Genomic DNA, 20,866 nt, shown 5'->3' with positions numbered 1-20,866 from the left:
GCCCAGGCACCATCCTGGTAAATCTCCTCTGCAACCTCTCCAGTGCAATCACATCCTTCCTGACCAAAACTACACGCAATACTCCAGTTGTGGCCTAACAATCAGGCAGAGTTCCAGCATGACCTCCCTGCTCTTGTGTTCTATGCCTCAGCTAATAAAGGCAAGTATCTTGTACGCCTTCTTAACCAACTTATCTACCTGCCTTGAAATCTTCAGGGTCTATGGATATGCACTCCAAGGTTACTCTAATCTTCAGTACTATCCAGGGACCTACCATTCATAGTGTAATACTTTGCCATGTTAGCCCTTCCCAAGTGCATTCATGATCTCACACTTATCTGGGTTATATCCCATTTGCCTCTGCTTTGCCCAATGGACCAGTCCACTGATATCCTCTTGCAGTCTATGCTATCCTCCTCACTATTTATCACCCTACCAATTTTCATGTCATCCTTGACTTTGCATTGAAGTCTAAATCATTAATCTACATCAACATTAGCCAGGACCCCCTGCACTGAGCCCTGTGGAACCCCAGTGGGTGAGGCCACCCTCTGTTTCCTGCCTCTCTCAGCCAATTTTGATTTGATAAAGCCTTGCTAAAGTCCATATTGATCACATCAATTGCATTCATGGAATGGCACAGAAGGAGGCCATTTGGCCTATTGTATCTGCACCGGCTTTCCAAACCAGCATTATGACTTTGAGCTGTTCCCCTGCCTTTTCCCTGTACTCCTGCACATTGTTTCAAATAATCATCTAATGTCCTTTTGAATGCCTCAATTGAACCTGCCTCCACCACACTCCCAGGCAGTGCATTCCAGACTTGAATCACTTGTGTGAAAAAGTTTTTTTTTCGCACCACATTTGCTTCTTATGCAAATCACCTTAAATCTGTGCCCTCTCGTTCTTGATCCTTACGAGGGGAATAGTTTCTCCCTATCTACTCTGTCCAGTACCCTCATGATTTTGAACATCTCTATCAAACCTCCTCTTGGCTGCCTTCTCTCCAAGGAGATCAGTTCCTATACCCCTCCAATCTATCCTCATGACTGAAGTTTCTTATCCCTGGAGCCATTCTTGTAAACCTCTTCTGCTCTCTCTCCAATGCATTCACGTCCTTCCAATAGTATGATGCCCAGAACTGTACGCATTATTCCAGCTGAGGTCTAACTAGTGTCCTGTAGAAATTCAGCATAACCTCCTTACTCTTTTACCTTATGCTCTAATTAATAAAGCCCAGAATACTATATGTTGTATTAATTGTTCTCTCCACCTGTCCTGCTACTTTCAATGATTTGTGCATATAAACACCAAAGTCTCTCTATTCCTGCACCCCTTTAAGAATTTTACCCCTTATTTTATATTTTTTCTCCATGTTCTTCATACCAAAATACATCACCTCACACTTCTCCACATTGAGCCTCATCTGCCACCTATCTACCCACTCCACCAAATCGTCTATGTCCTTTTGAAGTTCTACACTGTCCTCTTCATGGTTTATAATGCCTCCAAGTTTTGCAAACTTTGAAACTGTCCTATACACAAGATCTAGATCATTTGTATTTATATCAGGAAAAGCAAGGTTCCCAATACCGACCCTTGGGGACACCACAGTTGAAACATAACAAAAAGAATTAGCATAACTTTTACCAATTAAAATGCTTAAACATGACAAAGTGTAATTCTTAACAAATAAAAGAAAATCACTGCGGATGCTGGAATCTGAAACCAAAAGAGAAAATGCTGGAAAACCCGCTTTGACAAAGGGTCGTCTGGACTCGAAACATCAGCTCTTTTCTCTCCTTACAGATGCTGCCAGACCTGCTGAGATTTTCCAGCATTTTCTCTTTTGGTTATAATTCTTAACAGCTAGCTATCTCTGTTGTTCCTATTTAGCAGTATTGCCCACAGACATGAATCCCTTCTTTAGAACCAGTTAGCACAAAAACCAAAGATGCTTCCGTAGGTACTAGATTTCCAGCCTTTTGACTCTTCTGGAGAGTGATCCAGACAGACCCCTGTCTTCTAATTCTCAGTAAGAAGTTTAACAACACCAGGTTAAAGTCCAACAGGTTTATTTGGTAGCAAAAGCCACACAAGCTTTCGGAGCTCTTAGCCCCTTCTTCAGGTGAGTGGGAATTCTGTTCACAAACAGAGCTTATAAAGACACAGACTCAATTTACATGAATAATGGTTGGAATGCAAATACTTACAACTAATCAAGTCTTTAAGAGACGAAACAATGTGAGTGGAGAGTGGAGTTTCGTCTCTTAAAGACTTGATTAGTTGTAAGTATTTGCATTCCAACCATTATTCATGTAAATTGAGTCTGTGTCTTTATAAGCTCTGTTTGTGAACAGAATTCCCACTCACCCGAAGAAGGGGCTAAGAGCTCCGAAAGCTTGTGTGGCTTTTGCTACCAAATAAACCTGTTGGACTTTAACCTGGTGTTGTTAAACTTCTTACTGTGTTTACCCCAGTCCAACGCCGGCATCTCCACATCATGACTTCTAATTCTCATGCAGCAACTTCCAGAGAGAGCTCTACCCCTGAACAGTAGAATTCTCAGAGGAAAAGGCTTATTTCTTGGCAGATTCCAGTCTCCACTTCAAACAGAGCAAGAGATACAGAGAAAGCAACTTCTCTCTAAAGAGCCCAAAAACAAACTGCCTTGAGTTCTCTCTGAAAGCCTAACTATACCCGTCATATGACCTTATCTATCCATCAACCTAATCAAGCCCCACAGTGCAATATCCCAGGGGCAATTGCAAAACAACAGAACCCTGTAGTAATTTGGATCAAAACAAACTGCATCAAGTAAGATAATAATGTCACTGCAGTAACAATATAGTGCTGCTGGATCCCGACGGGACGGCTCCGATAAAATGGAAGGGACTAGTAAACATATTCAGCACAGAAACATGACTAAAATACATTTCTTAAAGGCACTGTATTGTCTCAGTGTCCTAGTGCAGAAGGTTAGTATGCAGCAAGTAATTAGCAAAGCTAATAGAATGTTATTGTTTATTGCAAGGAGAACAGAATACAAGAGTATTCAAGGGGCCAAGACAAGGCTATCTAAGAGGAAAAGCATTCTGGGGGAGGATGACCTCGGTGGGCCTGGAGGTCTGGAGTGCATCTACTTCAATGCAAGGAGCATCACGGACAAGACAGACGAGCTTAGAGCCTTAATGCTTGCGCGGAATTTGGATGTGGTTGCAGTGACGGAGAATTGGTTAAAAGAAGGACAGGACTGGCAGCTGAATATTCCGGGGTATAAGTGTTTAAGGCGAGACAGAGAAGGGGCTAGGAGAGGTGGGGGAGTAGCAATGCTGGTTAGGGAGCATATTACAGCGGTACAGAGGGTGGACAATTTGGAAGGGTCAGGTAACGAACGGGTCACTGTGGGTAGAGCTCAGAAACAGGAAGGGCGCAGTCACTATGCTGGGGGTATACTACAGGCCTCCCAACAGCCCACGGGAAGTTGAGGAACGGATATGTAAGGAGATTCTGGACAGGTGCAGAAAAAATAGGGTTGTTGTAGTGGGAGACTTTAATTTCCCTCACATAGACTGGAAATCGCTTAGGGCTGGGGGCCTAGACGGGGAAGAATTTATAAAATGTGTACAGGAAGGTTCTTTGGAACAATATTTTGACAGTCCAACTAGAGAGGGGGCTATACTGGACCTAGTACTGGGGAATGAACCCGGTCAGGTCATCAAAGTTTCAGTGGGGGAACATGTGGCAAATAGTGACCACAATTCTGTAAACTTTAGGATAGTAATGGAAAAAGATGAGTGTTGTCCTATGGGTAAGGCTAAATACAGCCGGATTAGGCAGGATTTGGTGGCTGTTGATTGGGAGAGGCTGTTCGAGGGTAAATCCACATCTGGCATGTGGGAGTCTTTTAAGGAGCAGTTGATAGGACTGCAGGACAGGCATGTGCCTGTAAAGAGGAAGGATAGGAAAGGTATGATTCGGGAGCCGTGGATAACCAGAGAAATTGTGGGTCTAATCAAAAAGAAAAAAGAGGCATAGATGAGGTCCAGGCAGCTAAAAACAGATGGAGCATTGGAGGAATACAGAGAAAGTAGAAAAGAACTCAAACAGGGAGTTAGAAGGGCAAAAAGGGGTCACGAAATGTTCTTGGCAGACAGGATTAAGGAGAATCCTAAGGCATTTTATACATACGTTAGGAATAAGAGGGTTGTTAGGGGAAAAAATCAGACCTCTCAGGGACAAAGGAGGGGAATTATGCTTAGAACCAAAGGAAATAGGAGAGATCCTAAATGAATACTTTGCATCAGTATTCACAAAGGAGAGGGACATGTTGATTGGTAGTGTCTCAGAGCTGTGTTGACCCGTTAGAAAAAATCTCAATTACAAGGGAGGAAGTGTTAGGTTTTTTGGGAAACATTAAGACAGACAAATCCCCAGGGCCAGATGGCATCTATCCTGGACTCCTCAGGGAGGCAAGAGATGAAATTGCTGGCCTCTAACAGAAATCTTTGTCTCTCCACTGGACACAGGTGAGGTCCCAGAGGATTGGAGGATAGCAAATGTGGTCCCGTTATTTAAGAAGGGTAGCAAGGATAACCCGGGTAATTATAGGTCGGTGAGCTTGACGTCCGTGGTAGGGAAGTTGTTGGAGAAGATTCTTAGAGATAGGATATATGCGCATTTAGAACTGAATAATCTCATTAGCGATAGACAGCATGGTTTTGTATGAGGGAGGTCATGCTTCACAAATTTGGTTGAGTTTTTTGAGGAGGTGACAAAAACGATTGACGAGGGAAGGGCCGTGGATGTCGTCTATATGGACTTTAGTAAAGCGTTTGACAAGGTCCCTCATGGCAGGCTGGTGCAAAAGGTTAAATCTCACGGGATAAAAGGCGAGCTAGCTCGATGGATGGAGAACTGGCTTAGCCATAGAAGACAGAGGGTAACAGTGGAGGGGTCTTTTTCCGGTTGGAGGTCTGTGACTAGTGGTGTTCCGCAGGGCTCTGTACTGGGACCTCTGCTGTTTGTGATATATATAAATGATTTGGAGGAAGATGTAGCTGGTGTGATCAGTAAGTTTGCGGACGACACAAAGTTTGCTGGAGTTGCGGATAGTGATGAACATTGTCAGAGAATACAGCAGGATATAGATAGGCTGGAACATTGGGCGGAGAAATGGCAGATGGAATTTAATCCAGATAAATGCGAAGTGATGCATTTCGGTAGTTCTAATGTAAGGGGGAGCTATACAATAAATGGCAGAACCATCAGGAGTATAGACACACACAGGGACCTGGGTGTACAAGTCCACAGATCCTTAAAGGTGGCAGCACAGGTGGAGAGGGTGGTGAAGAAGGCATATGGCATGCTTGCCTTTATTGGACGGGACATAGAATATAAAAGTTGGCATATGATGTTGCAGCTGTATAGAACGTTGGTTAGGCCACATTTGGAATACTGCGTCCAGTTCTGGTCGCCACACTACCAGAGGACGTGGAGGCTTTGGAGAGAGTACAGGATGTTGCCTGGTATGGAGGGTCTTAGCTATGAGGAGAGATTGGGTAAACTGGGGTTGTTCTCCCTGGAAAGACGGAGGATGAGGGGCGACCTAATAGAGGTGTATAAAATTATGAAGGGCATAGATAGGGTGAACAGTGGGAAGCTTTTTCCCAGGTCGGAGGTGACGAACACAAGGGGTCACGGGTTCAAGATGAGGGGGGCAAGGTTCAACACAGATGTCAGGGGGACGTATTTTACACAGAGGGTGGTGGGGGCCTGGAATGCACTGCCAAGCAAGGTGATTGAGGTGGACACGTTGGGATCGTTTAAGACTTATCTAGATAGCCACATGAACAGACTGGGAATAGAGGGATACAAGCGAATGGTCTAGTTGGGCACATGAGCAGCGCAGGCTTGGAGTGCCGAAGGGCCTGTTCCTGTGCTGTTTTATTCTTTGTTAGTACAGAGATCATGCTTCAGTTATGCAGGGCATTGGTGAGACCACATCTGGGATACTGTGTACAATGCTGGTCTCCTTAATTAAGGAAATATGAAATGCATGGAAGCAGTTCACAAGAACACAAGAAATAGAAGCAGGAGTAGGCCACCAGGCCTTTCAAGCCTGCTCTGCCATTCAATACAATCATGGTTGACCTATGCCGGCCTGAACTCCTTTTCTGTGCTATTTCCCCATCGCCCTCTGTTCTTCGATCTATCAAATATTTATCGACTTCCACTTTAAGCACTTCTAATGATCCAGATTCCACCACCCTTTGGGGCAGAGAATTCCAGAGATTCACCACCCCCTGTGAGAAGAAATTTCTCCGCACCTCAGTTTTAAATGACCTGTCCTTTATCTTGTAGCTGTGTCCCCTTGCTCGAGACTCTCCAACCAGTGAAAGCATCTCACCATCCACCCTGTCAAGCCCAGACCCTTCAGAGAAGGTTCACTAAATCAATACCTGGAATGGGCAGGTCGTCTGCTGTGGACAGGCTAGTCTTGTATCTGCTGGAATTTAGAAGAGTAAGAGCTAACTTGACTGAAACCTTTAAGATCCTGTGGGGTATTGACAGGGTGGATGTGGAGAGAATGTTTCCTCTTGTAGGAGAATCTCGAACTAGGGGGCATTGTTTAAAAATAAGGGCACCTATTTAGGATGGAGATAAGGAAAAACATTTTCTCAGAGTTGAGACTTTGGAGTTCTCCTCAAAAGGTGATTGAAGCAGAGTCTTTGAATATGTTTGATACAAAAGTAGGTAAATTCTCGATGAGCAAGGGAATGAAAGGTTATCTGGGTAGGCAGGAATGTGGAGTTGAGGTTAAAATTAGATCAGCCATGTTCTTATTGGATGGGGGAGTAGGCTTGAGGAGCCGAGCTCCTAATTCATATGCTTGTATATTAACTGCTGATCCTGTTAGTTTGGTGTAGCAGCCTTTGGCTGTCACTTTGACCAACTCCTATATCCATTGTCATAGGAGGTGGTTTGAGTAATGGGTGGGAAGGAAGAAGATTACCTACTTAGAGTTCCAGGGCAAGGCAAAACAACCTGATTGGGAAGAAGAAAGCCATTGTTTTCAGTACTTGATTCAAACCCCAGTCCCCAGCTACTGACTCCATCCCTCTGCTGGGCTGCAGTCTGAGATTAAGCCAGTACGTTTGCAACCTTAGTTTCACATTTGACCCTAAGACAAGCTTCTCGCCTCATTTGTGCCATCACTAAGACTGCTTGTTTCCACCTCTGTAACTTCACCTGACTTTGCTCCTGTCTCAGCTCATCTGGTGAAACCCTCGTTCATGCCCTTGTTGCATCTGGACTCAACTTTTCCAACGCATTCATGTCTTTATCTGCCACATTCTACCCTCTGTAGAATCGTTGAATCCCTACAGTGCAGAAGGAGGCCATTTGGCCCATCGAGCCTGCACCAAAGACAATCCCACCCTGTCCCTAACCCCATGTATTTACTCTGCCAATTTCCTTGGCAAGAAGGGGCAATTTAGCATGGCCAACCAACCTTACCTGCACATCTTTGGACTGCGGAAGGAAACCGAAGTACCCGGGGAAACCCTCACAGACAGGGAGAACATACAAACTCCACACAGACAGTGATCAAAGTCGGAAATGAACCAGGGTCCCTGGCGCTGTGAGGCGGCAGTACTAACCCCTGTGCCACCTGTCTGAGGTAAACCTGAGGTTATCCAAAGCTCTACTGTTCATGTCTTAATTCTGAGCAAATCCCATTCCCCTATCACCCCTGTGCTCACTAATCTACATTGACTCTGGATCCACTGACATGCTGATTTTAAAATTCTCATCCTTGCTTTCAAATGCGTCCATGGTCTTGTCCCTCCCTAACTCAGCAATCCGCTGCAGCCATACAGCCCTGTCAGATATCTGTGCTCCTCAAACTCTACTCTTTGGTCTAACTCTGATTTTTATTCCTTGAGTCACCTCGCCCCAAGCGCTGGACTTCTGTCTACACCTCATTACGTTTTTCCTTTAAAACACACCATCTGACCCTAATATCTGTGAATGCGGTTTTGTGTCGCACTGTTTTATAATCCTCCTGTTAAGCACCATGGGACATTACATTAAAGCACAACATAAGTAGAAGTAATAATTATTGTGGGGATTGCTGTGAATAACTCTCACAGTGCAGGTATTGCCTTTCACTTACAGCAAGCCTGAGCAGCAGCTTTTTGAATTAGCTGCTTTGTTTCCTAATCAATAACCCCAATGTTCGTTAATAGAATGCTTTTTTCACAAAAATATTGAAAGGAAAATGCTGGCAATTGCCACTTTTCCAGTTTGAAAGAGACATTTCATTGGGTTTTGCTCTGTTAATGAAAAGTGTGAACTCAGCAGAAAATGTCTATTTCTCCTCTTGATACCCTTGATGGTGATTACAATGTTCGACTGCTGAATTTCAGTAAGCTTCATGTTGGTGACCAGGCCTGGAATGCAGCATGGTCATTTGAGCTCAGTGTCACTTTCATGTTGCATCTATTGTGGCAAACTGTGCATTCGTACATTCTGTCTTCCTAAACCTGGTTGTGACCTCTTGAGCTGTATGATACAGGAGTGACATTGGTGAGAAGGGCTCACTGGCTGTGGAAATACTTTAAAATAAGGAATCAATCCTCACCCCTGTCCCCAAAACATCTTATTGGGAAGAAATGGGCCAACATGTGAGGCATAAAAGGTAACAATATACCCTAACTGAAATCAGGAAGCAACAGCCAAAATATTTCACAGGTTATAGAAACAGTGCAGATGGAGGCCATTTGGCCCATCAAGTCTACATCCACTCGCCAAACAAGCATCATACCCAGGCCCGATCCTCTCCCACCTCACCAATGCAGCTCACTAGTTATACGTGATAAAGCACACTTGATCCAAAATGCACCTGACGTAAACATACCCTGGTGTGATCGTCCTTTAGTATATTGTTGGCAATAGGCCTCACGAGAACCTTATATTGATGATGTTTGAGTTGGAAAATGCCATTTGAAACCTAGAAATGTTTACATACCACCTCAATTTTAAAATTCTCATCCTTCTTTTCAAATCCCTCCGTGGCTTTGCCCTTTCTTCTCTCTCATCTCCTACAAACTTCTGTGATCTCTGCCCTCCTCCAATTTTGTGAGCATACCTGATTTTAGTTATTCCATCAACCCTGATCATGTCTCCAGCGCCTAGGTCCTAAACTCTGGAATTTCATCCCTAAACCTCTCCGACTCTCTCTTCCTTTTTCCTCTTTTAAGATGCTATTTTAAACCGCTTTCTTTTTTGGTCAGGACAGTGTCTAGTTGTCAACCTTTTGATTACTCCAATGTAGCCTCTGGCAATGTTTTATTGTAGAAATGAAGGATGTAAAATGCCTTGATGCAATATAAATAGCAGTTGATGTTGTAACTCTGGTGGCTGCAGTGTTGTGATTTGCTGCCTCCTGCAAGTTCCTTTGTGAGGGACACGGTTCATAGCTTGAGGTCACAATAATTGGTTTTATCTGATGATAAAAATTAATTGGAAACATAATCAGCTACTTCTTCCATAACGCAGGACACTGAGTACACTTATATTTTAAAAATTGCAATCTAATAGTCCAGTTTAAGTTGCAATCGACTAGCGACAACCCTGTGATTTATTGACCAATGTCACCAATACTCAAGGTCACTAATGAATTTACATAGAGAACTGAATAGAATTTTGGAAAGCAAGTATAGAAATCATTGGTAAAAATGCCACGTAAATAAAGCAGACTTAATTTATTTAGCTTTCTTTAATCAATGGCCCTGGGTTTGTTTTGCCTCGGTAAAACGTTTACAATTGAATTCATATAATAAGATGCATGAACCAATGGCGCAAATCTAAATAAATAGGTATGATCAGATACTATTACAGACTACAAGGTGACCAGAGCTGGGAACTGAATATTCAAGAGATTTGACATGTGATGACCCATGTTATTTGTCATTTATTTTAATGATTTGGATGAGAATATAGGAGGCATGGTTAGTAAGTTTGCAGATGACACTAAGATTGGTGACATAGTGAAGAAAGTTATCTCCAATTGCAACGGGATCTTGATCAATTGGGCCAGTGAGCTGACAAATGGCAGATGGAGTTCAATTTGGACAAATACGAGGTGATGCATTTTGGTAGATCGAACCAGGGCAGGACTTACTCAGTTACATAGAACATAGAACAGTACAGCACAGAACAGGCCCTTCGGCCCACGATGTTGTGCCGAGCTTTATCTGTTTAAAAAAGGAGGTAGACAAAAGGCAGGTAACTACAGGTCGGTTAGCTTAACATCCGTAGTTGGAAAAATGCTGGAATCTATCATTAAGGAAGAAATAGCAGGACACCTGGAAAAGAATGGTTCAATCAAGCAGACGCAGCATGGATTCATGAAGAGAAAGTCATGTTTGACTAATTTACTGGAATTTTTTGAGGATATAATGAGTGCGGTTGACAGAGGGGATGTGGTGTATTTAGATTTCCAGAAGGCATTCGATAAGGTGCCTCACAAAAGGTTGCTGCATAAGATAAAGGTACACGGAGTTGGGGGGTAAAGTGTTAGCGTGGATTGAGGATTGGCTATCTAACAGGAAGCAGAGAGTTGGAATAAATGGGTGCTTTTCCGGTTGGCAATCAGTGACTAGTGGCGTGCCGCAGGGATCAGTGCTGGGGCCTCAACTATTTACCATATACATAGACGATCTGGAGGAGGGGACTGAGTGTAGGGTAACAAAGTTTGCGGATGACACAAAGGTGAGTGGGAAAGCAAAATGCGTGGAGGACACAGTCTGCAGAGAGATTTGGATCGGCTCAGTGAGTGGGCAAGGATCTGGCAGATGGAGTATAACGTTGGTAAGTGTGAGGTTATTCACTTTGGAAGGAATAATAGTAAAATGGACTATTATTTAAACGGTGAAAAATTACAACATGCTACTGTGCAGAGGGACCTGGGGGTCCTTGTGCATGAATCACAAAAACTCAGTTTGCAGGTGCAGCAGGTGATCGAGAAGGCAAATGGAATGTTGGCCTTTATCGCGAGAGGGATGGAGTATAAAAGCAGGGAGGTCATGCTGCAACTGTACAGGGTACTGGTGAGGCCGCACCTAGAGTACTGTGTACAATTTTGGTCCCCTTATTTAAGAAAGGATATATTAGCTTTGGAGGGGGTACAGAGAAGGTTCACCAGGTTGATTCCGGAGATAAGGGGGTTAGCTTATGAGGAGAGATTGAGTAGACTGGGCCTGTACTCATTGGAGTTTAGAAGGCTGAGGGGAGATCTTATAGAGACATATAAGATAATGAAGGGGCTAGACAGGGTAGAAGCAGCGAGGTTATTTCCACTTGCAATGGAAGCAAGAACTAGGGGGCATAGCCTCAAAATACGGGGGAGTCAATTTAGAACAGAGTTGAGGAGGAACTTCTTCTCCCAGAGGGTAGTGAATCTTTGGAATTCTCTGCCCGATGAAGCAGTCAAGGCTACCTCGTTAAATGTGTTTAAGTCACAGATAGATAGATTTTTAACCATTAAGGGAATTAAGGGTTATGGGGAGCGGGCGGGTAAGTGGAACTGAACCCACTATCAGATCAGCCATGATCTTATTGAATGGCGGAGCAGGCTTGAGGGGCTAGATGGCCTACTCCTGCTATTTCTTATTAATGGTAGGGCATTGGGGAAAGTTACAGAACAAAGAGATCTAGGGGTACATGTTCATAGCTCCTTGAAAGTGGAGTCACAGGTGGACAGAGTGGTGAAGAAGACATTCGGCATGCTTGGTTTCATCGGTCAGAACATTGAATACAGGAGTTGGAATGTCTTGTTGAAGTGGTCCAAGACATTGGTAAGGCCACACTTGGAATACTGTGTGCAATTCTGGTCACCCTATTATAGAAAGGATATTATTAAACTAGAAAGAGTGCAGAAAAGATTTACTAGATGCTACCGGGACTTGATGGATTGAGTTATAAGGAGAGGCTGGATAGACTGGGACTTTTTTCTCTGGAGCGCAGGAGGCTGAGGGGTGATCTTATAGAGGTCTATAAAATAATGAGGGGCACAGATCAGCTAGATAGTCAATATCTTTTCCCAAAGGTAGGGGAGTCTAAAACTAGAGGGCATAGGTTTAAGGTGAGAGGGGAGAGATACAAAAGTGTCCAGAGGGGCAATTTTTTCACACACAGGGTGGTGAGTGTCTGGAACAAGCTGCCAGAGAGGTAGTAGTTACAATTTTGTCTTTTAAAAAACATTTGGATAGTTACATGGATAAAATGGGTATAGAGGGATATGGGCCAAATGCAGGCAATTGGGATTAGCTTAGGGGTTTAAAAAAGAAAGGGCGGCATGGACAAGTTGGGTCGAAGGGCCTGTTTCCATGCTATAAACCTTTATGATTATGACTCTATATGCTGGGAAAAGCCTATATTTTCTTTTCTCTAATGTCCCTTGAAGACTAAAGTTGGCTGGGCAGCATTCTGAAAGAGGGTTAATAGAATTCCTGATTATCATATCATTAGCCTCCAAGAAATGTCCATGTGACCTGAGCCAGCCATGCGGACGACCATCTAAGAAGCAATAGGTAAATAGAAAGCTAACTGTAATGCGTTGGGTTTCATTCTGTTTGGTAGTTCAGAACACAGAGAATTTGTATAAAGAGGGAACAAACACGGTCTTCTCCGAATGGCACCGTTTTCTATTTGACAGTCTTCAAACAGAGCCTGGCGCTGAAGCAGGAGAATAGAACAGAGACAATTACTGTGTGTTGTACAGATGGAAAGAGCAGAGAGCTGAATCCAGGAAGGGCAACTGTCACAGTTTGTGTTGCCAGACCTTCCAGACTGTTTAAAGGGGCCAGAAAAGGGCATCTCTAGGAATTCTGTATCATCAGAACTGTTGTGCTCTGAGTGAAAGGGTTCATAGACATGTGCTTTGTTGGAGATAACCATGCCCAGCTAGGATAGGATACAGCTGCTAGTGAATATGACTCGAGGGCTGAAACCATTCAGTGGGAAGTGAGAGACCAAAGAAAGTCCAAAGATGTGTGGGTTAGGAGGATTGGCCAGGCTAAATTGCCACTTAATGTCAGGGGGACGAGCTAGGGTAAATGCATGAGGTTGTGGGGATAGGGCCTGGGTGGGATTATGGTCAGTGCAGACTCGATGGGCCGAATGGCCTCCTTCTGCACTGGGATTCTGAGACCCTACAAAGCAGAGGCCCCAGCTAAAGACTGAGATTACGTGCTCCTATATTTGTGTGGGAAACAATGAGTGCTTGTAACTATTTGAGGCGCATCTTTGGATCAACTATTTAAAGCAAAATTTACCTTTTTTATTTGAAGCATTTCTCACCTGGGGTGAGGAATTGTTGTTTGAGATGAATTGATTTCAGTTGGTTTGCTAAAAGTTTTAAAAGTTAAATCTTGTCCAGTGGACTTATCGGCCTTTAGCCATAAGAATATAAGAACTAGGAGCAGGAGTGGGCCATCTGGTCCCTCAAGCCTGCTCCGCCATTCAATAAGATCATGGCTGATCTTTTCGTCCACTTACCCGCCCACTCACCATAACCCTTAATTCCTTTACTGTTCAAAAATCTATCTATCCTTGCCTTAAAAACATTCAATGAGGTAGCCTCAACTGCTTCACTGGGCAGGGAATTCCACAGATTCATAACCAGGATGTTGCCTGGTCTGAAGGGTATTAGCTATGAGGAGAGGTTGGATAACTCGGTTTGTTCTCAGTGGAACGATGGAGGTTGAGGGGTGACCTGAAAGAGGTTTACAAGATTGAGGGGCATGGACAGAGTGGATAGTCAGATGCTCTTTCCTAGGGTAGTAAAGTCAAGTACTAGGGGCCATAGGTTTAAGGTGCTTGGGGAAAAGTTTAGAGGAGATGTGCAAGGCAAGTTTTTTACACAGAGGGTGGTGAATGTCTGGAACGCGCTGCCCGGGCAGGTGGTGGGAGTAGGTACGATAGCGGCATTTAAGGAGCAACTGGATGAATGCATGAATAGGATGGGAACGGAAAGATACGGACTCTGTAAGTGCATACGGTTTAGTTTAGGCAGACATCATGACTGGTGCAGGCTTGGACAGAACATAAGAAATAGGAGCAGGAGTAGGCCATCTAGCCCCTCGAGCCTGCCCCGCCATTCAATAAGATCATGGCTGATCTGAAGTGGATCAGTTCCACTTACCCGCCTGATCCCTATAACCCCTAATTCCCTTACCGATCAGGAATCCATCTATCCGTGATTTAAACATATTCAACGAGGTAGCCTCCACCACTTCAGTGGGCAGAGAATTCCAGAGATTCACCCTCCTCTGAGAGAAGAAGTTCCTCCTCAACTCTGTCCTAAACTGACCCCCCTTTGAGGGTGTGCCCTCTAGTTCTAGTTTCCTTTCTAAGTGGAAAGAATCTCTCCACCTCTACCCTATCCAGCCCCTTCATTATCTTATAGGTCTCTATAAAATCCCCCATCAGCCTTCTAAATTCCAACGAGTACAAACCCAATCTGCTCAATCTCTCCTCATAATCAACACCCCTCATCTCTGGTATCAACCTGGTGAACCTTCTCTGCACTCCCTCCAAGGCCAATATATCCTTCCGCAAATAAGGGGACCAATACTGCACACACTATTCCAGCTGCTGCCTCACCAATGCCCTGTACAGATGCAGCAAGACATCTCTGCTTTTATATTCTATCCCCCTTGCGATATAGGCCAACATCCCATTTGCCTTCTTGATCACCTGTTGCACCTGCAGACTGGGATTTTGCGTCTCATGCACAAGGTCCCTCTGCACAGCAGCATGTTGTAATTTCTTTCCATTTAGATAATAATCCAATTTGCTATTATTTCTTCCAAAGTGAATAACCTCGCATTTGTTAACGTTATACTCCATCTACCAGATCCTCGCCCACTCACAGCCTGTCCAAATCTCTCTGCAGACCTTCTACGCCCTCCACACGATTCACTTTTCCACTTATCTTTGTGTCGTCTGCAAACTTTGTTACCCTACACTCAGTCCCCTCCTCCAGATCGTCTATATAAATGGTAAATAGTTGAGGCCCCAGTACCGATCCCTGTGGCACGCCACTAGTTACCATCTGCCAACCAGAAAAGCACCCATTTATTCCGACTCTCCGCTTCCTGTCGGATAGCCAATCCCCAATCCACGCTAACACCCTACCCCCAACTCCGTGTGACCCAATCTTCTTCAGCAACCTTTTGTGAGGCACCTTATCAAACGCCTTTGGAAATCCAAAAACACCACATCCACCGGTTCCCCTCCGTCAACCGCAGCCAAAGGGCCTGTTCTTGTGCTGAACTTTTCTTTGTTCTTTGTTTGAAGAAGTTCCTCCTCAACTCTGACCTAAATCTGCTTCCCCTTATTTTGAGGCTATGCCCCGCCAGAGGAAATAACCTCCCTGCTTTTATCTTTTCTACTCCCTTCATAATTTTATAAGTTCTCCCCCCCCCCCCCTCATTCTTCTAAATTCCAATGAGTATAGTCCCAGTCTAATCAGTCTCTCCTCATAAAACAACCCTCTCAACTCCGGAATCAAACTAGTGAATCTCCTCTGCACCCCCTCCAGTGCCAGTATATCCTTTCTCAAGTAAGGAGACCAAAACTGTACAAAGTATCCCAGGTGTGGCCTCACCAGCACCTTATAAAGGTGCAACATAACTCACTGTTTTAAAACTCCATCCCTCTAGCAATGAAGGACAAAATTCCATTTGCCTTCTTAATTACCTGCTGCACCTGCTAACCAACTTTTTGTGATTCCTGCACAAGGACACCCAGGTCCCTCTGCACAGCAGCATGCTGCAATTTTTTACCATTTAAATAATAGCCCATTTTGCTGTTGTTCCTACCAAAATGGATGACCTCACATTTACCAACATTGTACTCCATCTGCCAGACCCTCGCCCACTCACTTAGACTATCTATATCCCTTTGCAGACTTTGTGTCCTCTGCACACTTTGCTCTATCACTCATCTTAGTGTAATCTGCGAACTTTGACACACGATACTTGGTCCCCAACTCCAAATCATTATGTAAATTGTAAACAATTGTGGTCCCAACATTGATCCCTGAGGAACACCACTAGTCACTGATCGCCAACCAGAAAAACACCCATTTATCCCCACTCTTTGCTTTCTGTTAGTTAACCAATCCTTTATCCATGCTAGTGCATTACCCATAACACCATGCACCTTTATCGTATGCAGCAGCCTTTTGTGCGGCGCTTGTCAAATGCCTTCTGGAAATCCAGATCCACCACATCCACGGGTTCCTCGTTGTCCACTGCACTCATAATGTCCCCAAAGAATTCCACTAAATTAGTTAAACAACATGATCTGTCTTTCATGAACCCATGCTGCGTCTTCCCAATGGGACAATTTATATCCAGATATCTCACTATTTCTTCCTTGATGATAGATTCAAGCATTTTCCCTACTACAGAAGTTAAGCTAACCGGCCTATAGTTACCTGCCTTTTGTCTACCTCCTTTTTTAAACAGTGGCGTCACATTTGCTGTTTTCCAGTCTGCGGGAACCACCCCAGAGTCCAGCCCCATTGGCTTCCCCAGTACTTTTTCTCCAGTGATTGTTATTTATTTCCTCCTCCCCCTTCTGCCCCTTGATTATTTAGCATTTTTGGAATGTGAGGGGCCTATGTTCACTTTGGCCCCTCTCTTCCTTTTCATATATTTAAAGCAACTCTTGCTGTCCATTTTTATTTTATTTGCTAGTTTACCCTCATGGTTTATCTTCTCCCTCTTTACTTTTTTTTGGTCATCTTTTATTGATTTTTAAAATCTTCCCAATCCTCTGCCTTACCACTTTCAGTTTAATATTATCCTTAACTTCTTGGTTAACCATGGATTTGTCCCTCCTTCCTCACTGGGATGTATCTTTATTGTGAGCCATGAACTATATTATTCATAAACGTCTGTCATTGCTGATCAACCATCTTGTTTTCTTCATCTGAATCTCTCTATCCCCTCTCTTTTCTGTATAGTTGTAAAGCCCAGTTGTTCTCCTTGACCTCAGATTAGGGATCAGTTGGGATCTTCCTGCACTTTCTGGCTGAATTCCATGATTGGGGTTATTTTGAACAGTTGAGCCATCGAGATATTTGTTTGACCATTCTGGGATTTATTTCCTGAGTGTCTCCTAATTGCAGTGCAGGCTAAAATATCAACGGATAGATTTATTTATAAAAACATTCAGTGTTTGATGTTAGTTTGGTCTTCTGACTTGTAGCTTAGGCATGCAGAGCTGGTATCCAGGCAACAGCACAGTGCACTGAGAGTGCCTGGGCTTGTTACTCCTAATGGCGTTGGATGTATATTGTTGCCCAAGATGATCCTCTCCCTACAGTCACGCAATCCCTGTAAGCGCATCAATACTTTGCAAACACTAACATGAAACCACCTGTCTGTTTAGTAAGAATGTTGATCAATGACTAATGCATAAAGAGGCAGTCAGGACCTAACTATTGGGCATCCATTTTATAAATAAACACACCCCCTCTTCCCCCAATCCCGATCAGATTCCAGCCTGTATTTCTCTCCCAGCTATCTGTTATTCTATATTTAAACTACCCAAACCCTTCAAGTAGATTCCAGTTTAGAGGTCAGTTCTTGTTATAAAAGTTTCTGCTTTACTCGCAAACTGTAATAAAGTTTCTGTGGCTTAATAGCCACGAGCCACCGCAGCTCTGACGAAGGGTCATCCAGACACGAAAGGTTGGCTCTGTTCTCTCTCCACAGATGCTGTCAGGTCTGCTGAGATTTTCCAGCATTTTCTGTTTTTGTTTCAGATTCCAGCATCCGCAGTAATTTGCCTTTATCTAGTTTTAACTATTTGGCTAGGTCTAATCCTGCAGATACTCTTTGGTTGGTGGTGATTAATATAACACAAAATGATGACGATTAACCAATGAAAGAAAATCCATGGTTTAAGAAAGAATTTACATCAATATATTGCCTTTCGTAATATACCGAATGGAATTTTGAAGTGGAATCACAGTTGTAACGCAGGGAAATGAGGCAACTAAATTATGCAAAATAAGATCCCACAAACAGCATTGAATTAATGACCAGATAACCTGTATCTTTTTATAGTGATGTTGATTGAAGGGAATAGTTTGGCCCACTGGAATTCTGTACAGTGCTGAGTAGGGAGTATTGGGATTTTGTTTAGATTAGGTTGAGATTTTAACTGGAGTTGAGGGTGCACTAGATGCAGAGCTTTTTACTGGCACGTTGACAGATATGTTTTGACACTAAATAGCTCTGTTGTGGGTGATGATAATCATCTAGATTTACCTTCACTGGGTGTTAACTTCCTTTTTTAAAAATAGATATCGAACCAGGAAGTCATCTTATTCTACAACATTGCACACTAACCCTACCGGTTTAACAGCTGAATGGATAGAAACGCAGTTTAACTGCTAAATTAGAAGCAGGGCAAGACCTGTGATTGGGTGTTCCTGCATTTTAAAGGAGCCACATTGTGGTGAAGAGGTAAAGCAGCTGCTTTCTTATGTCCAGTTCCAGCACAGATCATCATGGGAAGGAAACATGCATTGTCAAAGTAAGATGTCTAGCCATTAACCTTGACTTGTGTAAGTGGAATACTTGATTGTTTATGCGAGGGTTTGAGTGAGGTGTCAAGATCTAACTCTCTGATGTATTAAATTGGAGTTTCAGTGCAGATCTGGGTTTCCTTTTCATGGGAAAGGGGGACATTTCTGTCCAATACAGTATCTAATTTCAGATTTCTTTTGTTGATGAATTTAAGTTTAACTGACTCAAAGCTCTACCTAAAACATGAGTACTTACTGGATTAATAAACTCCCTTGCTTTCTTTATAGATTTATGAATAATCGACCCCCAGCGAATTCCCGGTACCAGCCCACCACCTATGAACATGCTGCAAACTGTTACACACATGCGGTAAGTTCTCCGATCTTCTACTATTTACATGATGTGACGGAGTGAATCATACAGGCACCAACACCTAGTGAGGCACCAACACCTAGTGAGTCACCAACACCTACTTATTCACCAACCTTTTATATTTGAGATTATCTGAATGCAATGTTTCCCTTCAATAGCAGGGGTCAGACTGGACCTACAGCTCAACATGCACTGCCAAACTCTTTTTTTTTTAATCTCCACTTTTCAACCCCCTGTGCCACACCCCAGCACGGATTAATAAGATATAAAGAACTAAAATAAAATAAATGGGAATGGGGTGAAGGTGGAGAAGAGAGTTCAGGCGTTGAAGTTGTTGAACTTGATGTTCAGTCCGGGAGGCTGTAAAGTGCCCAATCGGAGGAGGTGCTGTTCCTCCAGTTTGCATTGGGTTTCACTGGAACGTTGCAACAGGACAAGGATGGACATGTGGACAGGAGAGTAGGATGGTGTTGAAGTGGCCAGCGACAAGAAGGTCTGGGTCCTGCTTGTGGATGAATCGAAGGTGTTCAGCAAAGCGGTCACCCAGTCTGCATTTGGTCTCTCCAATGTAGAGTAGACCGCATTGGGAGCAGAGAATGCAATAGACCAGATTAAAGAACATGCATGTGAAGTGCTGCTTCATCTGAAAAGAGTGTTTGAGCACTGGGATAGTGAACAGGGATGAGGTAAAGGGGCAGCACCTTCTATGATTGCATGGGCGGTGGTTGGGTGTGATGGATCACTGGGTGACCACGTTGCAGAACACCTTTGGTCTGTCTGCAAGCAGGTTGTGTGTCTCTGGAACTCTCTACAGCAGAGGGCTGTGGATGGCCGGTTGTTGAGTATATTCAGGACTGAGATCAACACACTTTCGGGCACTGAGGAAATCTAGGGACATGGAATAGGGTGAGAAAGAGAAGTAAACTTGAAGATCAGCCATGATCTTATTAAAGATCATGCTGTTCTTACATTCTCACTCTGACATATTCACTCCTGTGCTGTGATTGTAATCTGTATTGGCAAAAATTGTAACTCAATTCATGCCTTTTGCATTCTGTCTTTTTGTCATTTAATAACTGTCTTGTAAATAACTATCTTTATGTAACAGCTTTTACAAAGTATTTTATAGCCCATTAAATAGTTTAGAGCAGTTGGTGTTGTAATGAGTTACATGTGCACAACTAGTGCAATGTGAGAACAACAAGATCATTTGGTTAAAGAATAAACATTTGGCAAGATCAGGGAGCCAATCTTTGCTCTTCTTCGAATAGTGTCACTGGAATCTTTGACATGAACTGAGCGGGATGATGGGGTCTCAGTTTAGCACCTTGCCCAAAGCAAAGCTGCTCCATCAGTGCAACACTTAGTGCTGAGAACCTACAACCTTCTGACCCAGAGACTGCTACCCTACAAAACCATTACTGGCGCATTGTGCTTTGGACAGCATGTCTGAGGTGTAACAGTCATAAATAAAGCTGATGCTAGATTTCAGCAAGATGTTAACTATTCTGTCCACATTTTAAATTGGTTAATAATGGTTATGTTGTTGACCCGGCATTCCACCGAGGGAAGCTTTGGAGAGAGTGCAAAGAAGCTTCACCAGGGTGTTGCCTGGTCTCGAGGGTGTTGACTGTGAGGAGAGGTTGGATAATCTAGGATTGTTTTCACTGGAAAGACAAGAGGCTGAGAAAAGACCTGATGGAGGTCCACAAAATTGAGAGACATAGACCAGGGTGGATAGTCAGAAGCCTTTTCCTAGAGTGGAAATGTCAATTACAAGAGTGCACAAGTTCAAGGTGAGAGGGGAAAGTTTAAGGGAGATGTGTGGGGGAAGTTTTTCACGCAGTGAGTCATGGATGCCTGGAACACGTTGTCAGAGG

At 43.6% G+C, this 20,866-nt stretch overlaps 1 protein-coding gene across 2 annotated transcripts in view; it reads left to right on the top strand.

Annotated features, from left to right (window-relative positions):
• The window catches only part of mmd (monocyte to macrophage differentiation-associated), a 76,722-nt gene that overhangs the window by 22,146 nt on the left and 33,710 nt on the right, over positions 1–20,866 (top strand). The window contains exons 1-2 of one of the 2 annotated variants that reach the window (XM_078225879.1): positions 18,409–18,621; positions 18,902–18,983. In XM_078225879.1, coding sequence (XP_078082005.1) covers positions 18,596–18,621; positions 18,902–18,983 — 108 coding nt within the window. In that variant the 5' untranslated portion in view covers positions 18,409–18,595. Of the gene's footprint in view, positions 1–18,408; positions 18,622–18,901; positions 18,984–20,866 lie in introns of those variants that run through there. The other variant, XM_078225878.1, reaches the window with a different exon arrangement.

Source organism: Mustelus asterias, chromosome 12 (assembly GCF_964213995.1).
Source record: "Mustelus asterias chromosome 12, sMusAst1.hap1.1, whole genome shotgun sequence".
NCBI classification, from domain to species: Eukaryota; Metazoa; Chordata; class Chondrichthyes; order Carcharhiniformes; family Triakidae; genus Mustelus; species Mustelus asterias.
The sequence above is the reverse complement of the archived record's forward strand: the minus strand, read 5'-3'. Positions and strand labels throughout refer to the sequence as shown.